The 15131-nt window shown below is 42.9% G+C and overlaps 1 protein-coding gene across 3 annotated transcripts in view; it reads right to left on the bottom strand.

Moving 5' to 3' along the window:
* LOC146775847 (uncharacterized) overlaps positions 1–15131 on the bottom strand; it is a 226500-nt gene that overhangs the window by 175390 nt on the left and 35979 nt on the right. For all 3 annotated transcript variants that reach the window (XM_085637507.1, XM_085637508.1, XM_085637506.1), the window contains exon 2: positions 7888–8043. In XM_085637507.1, the coding sequence (XP_085493633.1) occupies positions 7888–8017 (130 nt within the window). In that variant the 5' untranslated portion in view covers positions 8018–8043. The remainder of the gene's footprint in view (positions 1–7887; positions 8044–15131) is intronic.

Raw genomic sequence — 15131 nt, 5'->3', positions numbered from 1 at the left:
AACGAAATGTATCACTGAAATTGAAAAATAATGTAAGAATGCAAAAATAGCGATAGGTGACAGTTTCATCTGTAATGTTGTGCTCCGATGACTGATTTACACAACGAATATACGGTTACCTCTGTCAAATTCTTAAGGTCACAAGTTTGTTGACCGTCCAAAAACAAGCACTACTCAGAGCCAACAACTGAGCTTCAGCTTTAATTATATTTCATTGTGTATCAACCATGAATCAATTCATATGGTAAAATCTTAGAAAACATTAAGATTTTCCCTTGCAAATCGACTTATTCTGGTGATGTGGGTAGCTGCAGCACTTGGGCACGGAGTCGGCTGACACCCTCAGAAACAAATCTGATTTAAAAATTTCTAAAACGACACCCAGGGGAGTTCTGGGTAGTGTGACTTGCATGCACCCCACTAAGTTTTCATAACCAGAATGCCCTCCGAAATGGCAAACTTTGGCTAAAACATGGATTTTCTTCAAACGTATGTCAGGGAAAGATCTGGAATCTTTGAGGAGCCACAAAATTCCTACCACCTAGGTTTCCCACACTTTACCTGATACCAACACTACCCACGTGTGCGGGTAGGCCTATCATTCGCAACAGGGAACAGTCAAAACGTGCACCGTGTGAAATCCATGTAGTGTTAATGATGTTTTCACATGGTTATAGTTTTGGTCTGTTCCAATGAAGTGTGTTAGGTCCATCCACACATGGGAGGCAGGTTTCGATAGGAACGGGACTGGGAATGCAGAGTGGTTAGGCTTAGGCCATTGTCTGGACCCACTGTCAAGTTGGAAGTGCAATTCTGGAGAACCAATTAGAAAATCTGTACCCAAGACAAAAGACTAATCTGGTGCTGGTATTTGCTGCCTCAGGCACCACCGAAGGGCCCTCCTTTGCCATCTGGTGTGCAGGACCAACATGAGGGCATCAAGCATAACAGGCATAGGACTTGCAGAACTAGGTTCAGGTCCTAATTCAGAAATATCAGAATTGTACACCCAAAGATCTGCAGCAGGTCATTTCCAAAACTGTACTTATGACGGTCAGTCTCTGCATGGGGACGAGACAGGGCTTCTCGACATTGATGGTAAAGCCTAAGCCATGCAGGACATTCATAGAGTGCTAATAATGCTCTGGAAGTGATTCAGGAGCCCCTACCTGCACCAAGCAGTTTCCCATGTATGGACACCCGACCTACTGAATGATGCCACCAAAGTCTGAGCGGTCATCAGACTATAAAGGTAGAAACACAAACAGAAAGTGCTGAGATCCTCACAATAAATTGGGATGGAGCAGTAAATGAAAATAGGCATCCTGGAGATCCCTGAATACCAACCAATCCATAAACTGATGGCCAGTAGAATGTGGTTTAGGGGCAACTGTTTGAACTTGTCCTATCGAAAGAAGATTTTTTTTTTTTTTTTTAAGGGAGATCCAGGATGCGTTGGAGGCCTCCGTGCTTTCCAAGAAGCAAGTACTGAAGGGAATAAAGTCCTCTTTCTCTCTCCTCTAATCCTGCCTTTTAACCAGAAGGGCAAAAACCTCTGCCTCCAAAATCAAGGTGTGTGCCAGAAAGCACGTTCTGGAGAAGGAGGGCAGTCCAGGGGAGAGGGAATCAATGAAGGGTGTAGATCTTGTGGATAAACTGGACTACCTAGAGATCTGTTGTAATAATCATTCAAGTGATCAAAAAGTGGGAGACCCTATTGCCTACTAGAAAGTTGTGGTGTAGTGTGGTGGGGTGGGTTTAACTATCAGTCATGGACCGAGCCACTAAGGAATCAAGACCATCACTGGCCATATCATCTGGAAAAGGCTTTTTAATATTCAGAAAGATTAATTACAACCATTTTCACCAAGTCTCGAAAAGGGTGGACTTGTCGGCTGAGCAGGCATGTGGTGTTAGAGAAGGGCCAGACTGCCAGAAGAAAAATGTTTTTGACCCACACAGTCAAGCATTTTCAACTCCCAATCTTGAAGATCCATAGGAAAGGCATTTGGATTCACTTACGCAAATGAGGGTTGAACCACTAGCCTCTCTAGTGAGGGATGAGAGTAGAAGAGCTGTGGATTAGAGGCTGTTAACCTAAGGCAAAGTGCAATTTATCTGTGGATTGCTGGGCTCATAAAAGGGTACTCCTAGGAAGCTAAAAATGAATCCAAAGAGAGTCTCACAGAATGGGAGAAAAGGTTCTGAATCCGAAGAGTATGGCTGCAGATTTTGGTAAGAATGCTGGACTTCAGCCCAGCAGTGGACATAAGCAATTCAAATATTTCGACTTCTTTTCGTACCACAGAGATAAAAGAACAGACTTTCTCTGGAGAAGGTAGAGAAGAGTACGAGATATTACCTGCTGGGGAAATGTTGAGACCACTATCATTTTGTCAGTCTACACATAATCCAGTACCTATTTCGAAGGAGAAACCAGGTTGTCAGCATTTGAAGCATCCTTCTACATGCACCAGTTATCCACTTTAGTCATCTTCAAGGCATCTGCACCTAATCCAAAGGGTTACTCAGCCAAATTTTTATTATCAAATCAGGCCCAGGATTTTTTGTTTGCACTCATATGATGTTAGCCAAATGACATCAGCTGGTGAAGGCGTGGTAAGCTGTGCATGAGAACAGCCTTATAAGATGTCTGCAACTTCCTCAGTTCAGAATGTGCTGCCTGTTTCTTTCTGTCCCTCACGGAAGACCACTGTTACTCATAAATTAGGAAACATTTCTGTAAAGTAGATTTTCTTTTGATGAACCTGAATATGGAGTTTCCTTTCTCTAGCAAAAAACTGAGAAACAAAACATTTGCTGTGGTCCCTTAGACTACTTCTTCCTATAGATAACCTCATAATTTATCCATTGAATTTCTTCTTCCAACTTAGTTTTATGAAAACAGAATAATGTCTAACTCAGTAATTCAATGTAAATGTTGTAGTTAAAGTGAAAAATCAATCTGACTTTCTCAGTTTTAAGTTCTCCTAGAAAATGTAAACAAATTACATCTGAACCTTCCATACATGAGAGTCAAAGCAGAAACTAGCTGTTGTCAGTTGTCTAAAAATGATCACTGCTATCAAGACGAGCCCTTCTCTGTCTTTTTAAACAGGGGAGTTCCCTGGGAATTTCTATTGAGGACTACAAGTAGGTTATCAAATTCTACTTTTGACACAGAGAAATTAAACTAACTCTGCCCAAGAACGAATCAGAGGAAAATGCCTGGATCATTAAATTTAATTCATCGTGTGTTTGTGCTCTCAGGATGCATATAAACAGAAGACCTTTACTGTGGATGTTTGAGCAGTTTGTGAATCCTTTGACATTCATCCTTGTCGGGATTGATGTATATCATTGGTGTTCCAGCGCCCAGCTACTAACACAATCAGATTGTGTTCACCAGTCAGGACATGCTACAGGAGGTGGTTGATGGTTTGGAAGCTGCATTCAAAGCGAATGCTCAGTAAGAGCTATGTATTGGAAAAATAATGGGTCTGTGATTGCGCCCACTCGTTACAGGTGCCAAATTCCCCGTAGCACATCAACTTTGGCAATGCGCAGTAGGTGGTTGTATCTACTCTAAAACTTCACCCCCAAACCCGCAGCACTGGCAATTTTCATTGTCAAACTTGGTTTCTGATCTTGATATGTTATTTGAAATTAGTGTTTATTTTGTAATTGTTAACTTCCAAATCATCCAGAAAAGAATTATAAAATAAAATAAAATTAACCTACTTTCTCCACATATAAAAGAAAGAGCCTCTCTTAGTTTTGGGTATAGGCCACAATAAATAACCATTGACAAAATCCAATAGAACACACTCATACCAACACCTCACACGGCTAAGAGGAACAATACAGATGGACCTTATGAAATTCACAAAAGCACATCACTTACTAAAAAATATATATATATACGGCTCCAACTCATCACATGGCTAAGAGGTACAAAACAGTTGGACCTCATGGAATTCACAAAAGCACATCACTGCCTAAAAAAACTAATATACGGCTCCATGAAGAAACACAAACTCTAAAACTACTCTACCCAACACCCCACAGCAGGTGCAGTTTTAAAGAATACTTTCAAGACTACCAACAGGCCAGCTCAGAACCACACATAACACCAAGTAACAGTCAAATGGCAGTTTCCTCTATTTCAGATGTATAGTAAATTAATTCCATTTAAAGCTTAATTTCGGTCACAGACTACAAAAATCACAAGTCAAAGTTTAGTACATAAGCCCAATTAAGAGTACAGTTAATAACAAGACACAACATCTAAAATACAATGTGGGCTCACTTAAGTGACAACATGACAAATTACATAAATTCATAAAACGATAGGTTAATATAATAATTAAAATAATCATACGTTGGATATGAAAATATTCTGAACGTTGAAAATGACACAATAGATTTGTATAATTAACAATACCCAGATCAACAAGCCTGTACTACAAAGAGTTATTCTCATCCAGAAAGGGGTGAGAGCAAGATAACTTTGCGCCGGATCGGCCAAACGCTCTCTAGAAACTTAGCCATCGAAAACACAATGGTGGACAAAGTGTAAACCGTGCAAATTCTCTTATACTGGTGCACTGCTATCAAGCGCAGAAAGGGGACAATATAGCGCTTATGCTGCTTCAAGTAGAAGGGGCAAAATAAACCGCAAATTATAGTTTCCACACACCCATTGCATGCTGGGCAGAGGTTGCTCCCCTACTCCAGCCCCCTTCCACCGAGCCACTTTTCCATTTGGAAGTGAATAAAGCCAAAGAAAGGGTGCCCAATCTAAACCTTATGTGACAGGCTTTAGTGGAGGGAGGGTCAATATTGTCCATATAGGCTCAAAAGCCAGGATGAGCTTGAACCCAATGAAACGATCACTACAGAACCCCGGGCTTAGCTGGTTTATCAGTTTCAGCACCTCATGTTCCTAATAAAGAGATTTCAGTTTTTGGCAGAGGAAGATGTAATGGCTGCAGTATCTACTCAGAGCTCTTGCATCCCACAGGAATGGAGGGACTGTTTAATATAATAGCCATGGCAACAAGGCCCCACTTTTTTACCTACCCAAGATGTTACTCAAACCCGCTCTGTGGTTTCACAACTCTGGAACAGACCAAACACGTAACCAATACACTAGGGATTTAAGCCATACCAGGGAGGAGGGCAAATACCTAGACCTTGCTTAAAGATCAAAGTTACTTTTCTATGCCCCCAGAGTTCAATACCATAGGCAGTGGCTGCTACTGCCTGGGCTCTTCAGACTTCTAAGAGTGGAGAAACGGGATGGAAAGAGGCCTTGCCAGCTAATCTTTAGATAGCAGCAGTCCTGTGCTTTAAAGTTGAGTATACTCTGGGAAACTTGTCTGTCCCAAGAACTGGAAGTGGAAATGAGAAATTCCGAGATAATCAGAATCGAGAACTCTCTCCAGTTTAAACCCCTCTAGGGATAGTGCCCTTCTGTAACCCCTATGTGGGTATATTGCCATAAACCTGGTTTTAGGTGCATTGATAGTCAGGCCAGAAGTAATACAGAATGATTGAAATCTTAAAAGGAGAGTCGCTATGCCCATTGGGGTTTATGAGATCAGCAGCCTGTTGTCTGCGAACAATAACGCTGGAATTTTGGTACACCCGAGGAACAGGGAGTAATTTTCGCAGTCCTTAAGGAAATCAACACAGCTGTTGATATAGATCAGGAATAGTGTGGGGGCAAGGACACAGCCCGGCGTAACTCCCCTATCGATCCAAGACGATCATTGGTTTCACCATTTACTCCCCAACGGATTTGAGGGAAATTCTCGCAATGGAGTCTAGTTATGATGTCATACAGGGGACCAGGTAACCATAGAGCCTTGAGGGTGGACCAAAGTTTAAGTTCTAGGGACCATATTAAAAGCTGTCTTAAGGTCGACGAAAGCAATGTATAAGCTACCCCTGTTCCTGTCGACCTCCTGCCTTCTCATAAGCTGAAGCCTGAAAGCCTGCTCGACTTTGCTGGTTCTGGAGTGAAACATGGCCTGGAACAGAGAGTATCTAGTTTTCCTTATTTCAGGACAGCAAGCAATCCAAAACCAGCTTACAGAAAATGTTCTGGCTAGAGTTGATGAGCCTAATGGGCCTATAATTTGCTGAATCAGATTCGAGGCCCTTCTTAAAAAGTAGGAATAATCTCGGCACCTTTCCAGGTAGCAGCAATTGCAGCACCTGCAGTGAATTCATTAAATGTGTGAATTTCAAGGTTATGGAGACAAAGTCACTTCTTAGTAAATAAACTGTATTGAATAGTGGATTTGGGCAAGTAGGGGAGGATTGTGTATGTGACAAGAACATATTGACATGTTGCTTAAACTGTAACCAAGGTAACATATTAGTAGGGCAGGTAATTGTGTAAGAAGAAGACCGTGGATGTGGCACGGACATATTTTTAAACTTTAACCAAGGAGAGAGGGAGAAGGTTATGAGACAAAGTGGCTGACAGAATATAAAAGGTATTTTTGGAAGAGGTTTGGAGCCTTTGTCACTTGATCATTTAATTATCCTGGTTGGAGTTGTGTAGTTGAAAAGCTCTCCTGCCAGATACGGGATAATGATCGTTTTGTGATCCTTGGTGGAGGGCATTTTCCACCTGTAAATTGAAGCCAAGTAAAGCTTTTTTGTTGAACTTTCATGGTGTTTTGCGTATATAATTTCATAATTATGGGACAGGACAAAATTAAATTAAATTGAAAATTACCAACACATCAGGGCACTTGCACACTTCAGGCAAGGTAATCCCTGGAACTAAGATTGTGCTGTGTGACTGTACAAACTGTTACCCCTCGTTATGGCTCAAAAAAGCTCCAGGACACCTCCTTCCTAAGCCTACCCTGCTGGCACGGGAATTTAGAGGAAATTCCCAGGGATTCCCTGTGCCCTGGGGAATAGGACACTTTGAATATTGCTGGTTCACAGCCAATAGGTCCCACTGCAATCCTTTCAGTAATTTTTAATCACCAGGGGAAGTGGAGAGGTACAACCACTTGCTTAGTATTATCCCAGTATTCACGCACTCTATCTGTATAGTGGCTTTGTGGTGGGTGGAGGAACTGTGGCAAAGAGAGGTTAAGGTTTTTTTCTGCCAAGGTATAAATTGGGGCCGCCGTGTAATATTTTCTGTGATCCAGTTACGACACCGAAGAGTTATTTTAAAAGAATGCAAATCTGACACGGTCTAAACAACTAGCCTTTCTTTGTTTTAGATTATTACATCTGCCATTTCACATCCTGATCTACTCATCAACTGATCGCATTCTGTTTTGCACCAGGAGCTGAAGCAAGGAAAGCCATCATCTTTCATCAACCTTGGTGAATCAAGGAGGTGGCCTCTACCGCTCTAATCCCAAACCCCCTCCAACACCCTTTCGGACCACCTCCTCACAACCACACTCTATGATTTCTAGAAAACAGCATGTTTGCTATGTTGTTTGACAGGCATTGGTGTCTGTGAAGTGAATCATGAATGTCTTTAGAGGTAATCTGAGCAGAGAAGGCCTGACCGTGATGCCCTAACCCTGATGGGGGAAGAGCATATTTTCTACCCCACGCAAAGCTGAGTAAGAAGTCATTTCACAAACAAAAAAAGTCCTCTGACAGCAGCCCGAATATATCAATAGATAATAAAATAACTAAGAAAGAAAAAAAAGAAAAGTACCTGCCACAATCAAAGAATTTCCTGGTCATAAATGGAATCCCAAACTCACAGGTGTGAGTGTGCCTTTTAATTAATGGATGTGTTTCTCTTGACACTCTGGGATATGTAAAGGTAATGAAAATTGTGTTTTTGAGTGTAGGGAGGCTTAAAGAGCGTTACAGATAGTGAGTATTTCTTACCTTTAACATTCTCAGGTTCACATTTAGGAAGCACAAAATATGATTCACGCCCAAGTCCCTCAGGAACTGAATTGTTAAAGCCCACTTGAGTAGATTTGATGCTCTTCAGACATTTCATTAGGCTATCCATGATGGTTCCTGGATCCTCAAAGGAGTCTGAAAACAACAAAACAGGAAGAGAATTACAGATTAGTAAAAATATAGGTATTTGTTAAAACAGTCAGTTACAAGCAAGGATCCCGTTCGTTGGATCACCCATAGGGCAGTAAAGGGCCTATGATTGAATGAGTGAATGAAGAATTTATAATGTGCTGGACTCACCTCCGAAGGGGTATCTCCGCACTATAAACAGAGGTATGGAGGCTGGAACAGACGATTAGTTGTTAAAGAGTTCTGTTTTTAGGAGTTTCCTGAACTTAAGAAAATGCAGGCACTTACGTAGGTGAACGGGGAGCGATTTCCAGTAACGAGGGGCAAGGTAGGAAAAGGTTTTGCCACCGGAACGGAGTTTGTTAAACCAGGGGATAACAAACAGAGCCTTCTCTTCAGAGTGCAGAGATCTGCTTGGTAGGTAATGAACAAGTTTTTCGGCAAGGTACATGGGATCCCTATCATTGACTGTTTTGTGGACCAAGCAGCAGATTTTAAACTGAATGCCTTTGCGAATGGGGAGTCAGTGAAAGAGTCTCAATAATGGGAGAGATGCAGTTCTAGGAGGCATATTGAGGGCCAGACGTGCTGCCGTGTTCTGAACCACTTGCAACCTGTTCAGCACGGTGTCGTTTGCTGCTGCCAAAAGGGCATTACAGTAGTCGAGGTGACTGACTACCAGGGCTTGAATCAGGGTCTTACGTACTGATAATGGGAGGAGGTGGAACAGTCTCTGTAGAAGCTTCAGCATATAGAAGCAGGTGCCTGAGGTAGTCACTATCTGATCTCTCATAGCAAGGGTGTGGTCCAGATAGACACCCAAGTTGTTTTGCCTTCGTTGTAGGGGTGGTGGCCGGGACCAACTCTGATGGTCACCAGTCAGGAGACCACAGTGTTTGTGCTTTGCCGAACAGTAGTATTTCCGTTTTATCGGCATTAAGCTGGAGAAAATTCTTTGTCATCCAATCGGAAATTTCTTGCATACCTTCAGCAAAAAGATGTTTTGTCGCGACCGATCTGTTGTCAAGCGAAAGAAGGAGTTGGGCATCATCCGCATATGAAAAGGAACAAATCCATGATCTCTAATAATTTTTGCAAGGGGGCCACATACACTAGTGTGGGACTGAGACATGGGCCCTGCGCCACCTCCTTTGTAAGAGGTTTAGCACAAGAACGAAAGGGCCCCAGATTAACGGTCTGTGTGAGCAGCTCTAGGAACAAGCATTGGAATAGCCGATAGGTCTCGCCTTTAGGATCTTATTCGTGTTTAGCCATGCAACAGTTGATGTTGTTGCACCAAGGATATTGTACTGCATAACTAAATACTTATAAGGTTCCAAAGGCGAGACCTAATGGCTATGCCAATGCTTGTTCATTTTGCACGTGTCTGGAGGCTGCCATGTCTGCAGTCACTTATCCATCTGTTCATGCACTCAATCACTCATCATCTGTCTACTCAGTCACTCATCTTTGCATTCCTGCTTCTATTCACCAGCCATTGGCTTATTCTTGCTTTCACCCGCAGGTCAATCCACAACCCGACACAAACTCACAAATCAATTAGAAAATACTTTCAGTATGAGCCAGATTTATTACCTTTGCCGCTAGTTTCTTAGGTGTGTGAGAGTGTGTCCTAGAGTGTTTGACTGGTAGTCTATGAATGGTGTGAGAGTGCTGTTATCAGTAGTGTGTGACTGCTAGTTCAAGAGTGGTGTGAGAGTGCTGTTGGTGATGTGAGACTATTAGTGAGTGTGAGAGTGCAGTCTGAAGTGTGAGACTTCTTGACTTTGCAAGGTGTGAGAGTTCTCTCAGTAGTAAGAGATATACGAGGGGTGTGGTGTGAGATGCCGGCAGTAGTGTTTGACTGCTTCTCTGTGAGTGTTAGTGCTTTTGTAGAGTGTCCTTACCTTCGAATCCGCCCAAACTGAGCACTCAGCACACTCCTTTAGCTCCTAACACTCTGCCTATCAAGGCAGAGCAGTTCATGTTTTACTCGGGGAGTTGCTGTGCTTTAGAATCTCAGAGCACTGCAGTAACACTGAAATCAGTTTCCAGCTAGTGTTTTTACTTTAAAAAAGACAAATTAATTTCTTCAAAGCTAAATATTTAACCTGCAATTAAAAATGTACATAATAACAAAGTAGGGTAAAAGAGACTTACCACATCCAGCAGCTAGACAAGTAGTCTGAGAGACAAGCACCTCCTGCAGGGGCTTGAGTGACCTCTGCTGAACTCATGTCAAAGGTAGGTTAAAGATGCCTCTCACACTCTGCGACTAAAATTAACTGAAGTTCCCCGGTCTCTGCCACGAAGCTGGAGGCAGCACACTAGCTGTCACTGCGGATATCACCCGTGTCCGGCGCACTGTCCGTGTCAGACGCCCGACACAAATGAAACATGGCATGGCAGCCAACATGAGAGCGGGAAAGCAATCGGGCGCGAGCACCAGGGTCTTGCTCTGGGCCGCACTGATGGATTACAAGACAAGGAAGTGAGGGTGCGCGTGCTGTCGCAACTTACACCTGTCACTGCCTGACACGAGTCTATTGCTACTAACCTGGACCGTGTCACTACATTTCGCCACTAGGACTTGAGGCCACCAAGTGCTTAAATAGGCAGGGCCCGTCAGGTATTAGGTGCCCGCACTTCTTCAACTTGAATGTGAGAGTACTGTCACTTCTCAACAGGTGTGTAATACTGCTAGTGGGGGAGTTCAGGCATGTAGTTGTAGCACTAATACAATAGGAGCAAAAGGGGGAAGAAAACAAGCACGGCCGCCCCCCACTCAATCTACTATAACAACCAATGGCCTGCTCTACAACACATCAATTCATATATTAACTGATCAATGGGATTTCAAATCTTTTATGATTCCCTAGTGTATGTTTCCTATCACACCTCATATGTTTGTGTTGTGTCAATTAAAAGTGTCAGAAAAACCATCAAAGCACCAATTCTTCCCCAAAAACTTTCAAAAACAAGGTGAAAAAGGAGAGAAAGGAAACAGAGCACCTCACGGTAGTAACACCAAGGATGGTCTTGCTGGTTGGTACTCACCAGTATACCCACTTATCATCATAGGTTGCTCTTATTCCATGTGAAAAACACAGAGATTATAATATCCTAATATATAATTTCAGTGTATAAAAGTGGTGAAAAAATAATAATAATAATAGTGCCATGTGTATTTACATGTGTCCAATGAACCCCAGTGAGAACATAAAAGATTTTATTCTCACTACTAAAAAACAGTGGTGCTTACTAGTTTATCATAACTTTATTGAATACTGTAAGCTCCCACAATACAAATGGTTTCAATCAAACCATACCCAGTTCTATAGTGCTAACATGTTTCGTTGCCGACTCATCACGCAACTTCTTCAGGGCTAAGGGGTTCCAAATCACCTTCACAAATGGTGCACCTACAACTTCGCACGCGCACATCACCAAGAAGCCTTCTTCTTGGACACTCCACCGCTAAGACGCCAGCAACCTCCTTGCCATCAACCCTGGACGCCACCTCGCCTGCCAGGACAAACCTCTGCTCCGGACCGGACATCGCCATTGCCATCACTGATGGCTGCAGTGATCACCCACAAGGAGCACCCCGACCATCAAGGAGGAGGCATTGCCATCACCTACCGAAGTACACTCCGACTGACCACGCACTCTAATGGCCCTAGGGTGACCATGGACCACCTCAACTCCCAGATCCGGACCAAGCCCAAGCACATCTTCTGCGGCACCCTCATGTGCAGGCCCCCGGGTCATGGCCCCCCATTCTCCAATACCATTGTAGACCTTATTGCACCCCAGGGTCTCCCATCCACCGACAACATCTATGGGTGAACTCAAGTTCCACCTGGACAACCCCAGTGACCAGGACACCATCCCCTCCTGGGGAAGGTCCCCTACATCAGACGCAAGCAGCAAGTCACCTCAACAAGCCACACAGCAGGACACACGGTCGAGCACGTCACCTACGGGGAACTACAGCCACAACACCGGACTCTCCTGGACCGACCATCATTGGTAACATCACGTCTTCACCTTGCCCTCCGGACGCCCCCGGCATCATCGCACTCCCTCACAGCTGGATCAAGGCCACCGAAAAACGTCTTGTCAACTCCCTCCGCACCAACACTCCACCAATGCTTCCAAACGATGACACTGCAGCGTGCAACCACCACCGATGGATCTCCAACAGCACCGACATTCGGGCACCCCTCATGAACAGCACTGTGTCAGTACCTTCCGCCTGCCTGATGGCAGGTGTGAGGGTGACGTAGTGCCACAGGGATAGGCTGGCCCCACGAATTGCAGGAGTTGCGTCATGGTTGTGACACGACTGCCGCAATTCGTGACTTTGGTGCAGACAGGTACGTCTGGATTCCTGATGTACCGGTCATTAGTTGCATCATGGAGCGCTGTCCAGTAAATACAGCGCATCCATGCTGTAGCAAGAAGGGCGTAGTGAGTAGTGTTGCAATGCTGTCTTGTCGCAGCGCTTCAACACTTTTCATGACTGGGGTCCAGGAATGCACACTATCTTATTAATGGTGCACATTCCTGCACTGTAGTTTTGTCGCAGTGCAGCGCTGCAAGCACCAAAACCTGCTGAGATGAGGCCCCAAGTGTTATCTGCATTTTTAAGACCAGCTATTTTCTGGTCTTAACTAACTGGCTCTAACTGCAGTTAGAGGCAGTTTTTTTTGGGCTTCAAGACTTAAAGGATCCCCTTGTGAATATTGAGTACTGGGCTTTGCGGCCGTTTTTGCATGGGAACGCCTCTCCTGCCTATAATTAACGCTAACAGAAGTAGCGATCTTTATTATGGACGTTTCGCCTAAAAACTGTCGCTAACAGCTGTTAGTGACAGCTTGAGAATACGGCGATAAAAATATCGCCGCATAAGCGGTAGAAAAGTGCCGCTAACGCGGCGCTATCGCCTTGAGAATATGCCCCACAGTGTGTTCCCGAGGCTTAGAGATATGTATCAACTTGGAGAGGAAAGAAGTGATGTTTGCGTTTGAGATTGAGAGACCGTGCTGTAAAACACGGGAGTGAACAACGCTGCCACAAAAGTACCGTTAAAAACACTACGTTGGTTTGAATAGGATTTGCGTATACCACTAGTTCAGTACATCATTGTAATCCACTCCTATTTATTATTAACAATTGAAGAAAGCAAACAAATTGAATGCAGGCTTTTTGTACATTATTTTGCAGATTTCTAAGGCACAAACTTGACCCGAAGGTATTGGAGCGCTTTACATGAGCACCAGTTACTTTACACAAGAACACATTCATTTTTTGATAGGCCCGAGGAGATTAAGTGATTTGCCCAGAATCAGTGGATGTTGAGCTGACGCCAAGGCTCCAACCTGGTTCCTCAGCTCCAAAGTCGGCAGCTCTGGCCGTAAGGCCACAACCTCTCACCAAATAATACATTTTATAAAAATGCAAATTAATATTTGCCATTTTATTAAAATGTTAAAAGATGCTAAACAGGGACACGTTTCAGGTTAGCGTGGTATTATTAGGTATGAGAAAATAATAGGGACACAAGTGTTACAAAAGCAATGGTAACTTTCCCATAATTTGTTAACATTATGCAGAGGCTTAACTGAAGCATTCTGCCAGTGAGAAATGAGCAGGCTATATTATGTGCACAGCTCTGAATCAAGACAAAAAAAAATATGGAAAAAATTCCATTATTCTTGTGTACATGCAGTCGGTAAAGTTCATTGCTGTCCTACTTGCAACAGTAACTACACATTTAATTGTGTTAATACAGGGTAGTCAATAGCTATTGTACCTGGAAAAAAATGTAACTATTATGCAAAGAAAAGCAAAGTAACAATTCCTTTATCGTTGGCAAAATAGGGTTGGTTAAAGTCTGTGGCTATCCTTCCAAAACAAAATAATAATGCCATTATAGGTGGAAAAATGTGGTTGGTGAAGTCCGTCGCTGCACATAGATACAGTGGGGAAGAAATCCATTGGCTCAGCAAAATTCTGCTGTGAAGACTGTAGCTGTCCTTACAAAACAAAATATGAATTACATTACAGTTTAAGAAATGAAGTCCTTGCGGTCATGCCGGCAACACCACCTTAGAAAATGTCTTTAACAAAATAGTACTGAGTAATTCTAAATGAAACATACTGAGTAACAACACATACAAAAGGGCCAGTCCTCAAGGCACTAAGGAGGGACTAGTAAGCCAAATAACAAATCAAAAGCCACCATATACAAAAGACAGTAACAGGAGGCAATTGAAAAGATGGGCGGAGCTATAAGGCCAAATCTGAATACAGCATGTCCGAAGAGGTAGCGCAAGCGCTGCCTAGACGAGACCTAAAAAAGGATGAAATGCACACAAGTGCTTAACAGTGAGATAACGTATGGTGAGAGAGAATGATGATTCTCCAATTATTATGCAGAGAGAATCTTGATTTCATTAAAGACTAACATTATGCAAATACTTTTATTTGCTGCCCAACATGCAGCCCTTTAAAGAATGTAAATACATCACAATAAATAGAACATTAACAACATCATAAGGAGACAGTGCACACTCCCATCTTCCTCTTGGGCTGCGTTGACACAGGCGCACAACGTGACATTCCAGTTACTCCTAAACATTGTTATCGGAGAAAAAAACAATAAACACTGTATAGTGAAAGGTATAAGGAAAGGTAAAAACTGAATAGATAATGACTGTATTGTACAATACATTAAATTTCAGGGAAATATAATATCATTATAATAAAGATAAACAGTATCGAACCCAAACCTCTCAGGGAGAGGAGAGTGAGATAATGTTAGCCTCCGTTCATCTTTAATGAAATCAAGATTTTCTCTGCATAATAATTGGAGAATCGCCATTTCTTCAGCAGACCGGAGGCTACCATTATGCATGCTTAAAGCTATGTAGAGCTACACTGCTAACATGCTTTATTGGTCTCAAATAGAACTTCGAAAAAGTACCAGCATTAGACCAATCTGCTTCTTTAAGTATTTCAAATGCAAAAAGAAGAACTGTTGATGGACAGAATGCAGAACAATGTCATACATTCACCCCTGTACAGAG

Source organism: Triturus cristatus, chromosome 12, assembly GCF_964204655.1.
Source record: "Triturus cristatus chromosome 12, aTriCri1.1, whole genome shotgun sequence".
Lineage (NCBI taxonomy): Eukaryota > Metazoa > Chordata > Amphibia > Caudata > Salamandridae > Triturus > Triturus cristatus.
Note: the sequence above shows the minus strand (reverse complement) of the source record. Positions and strands in the feature narration are given on the sequence as shown.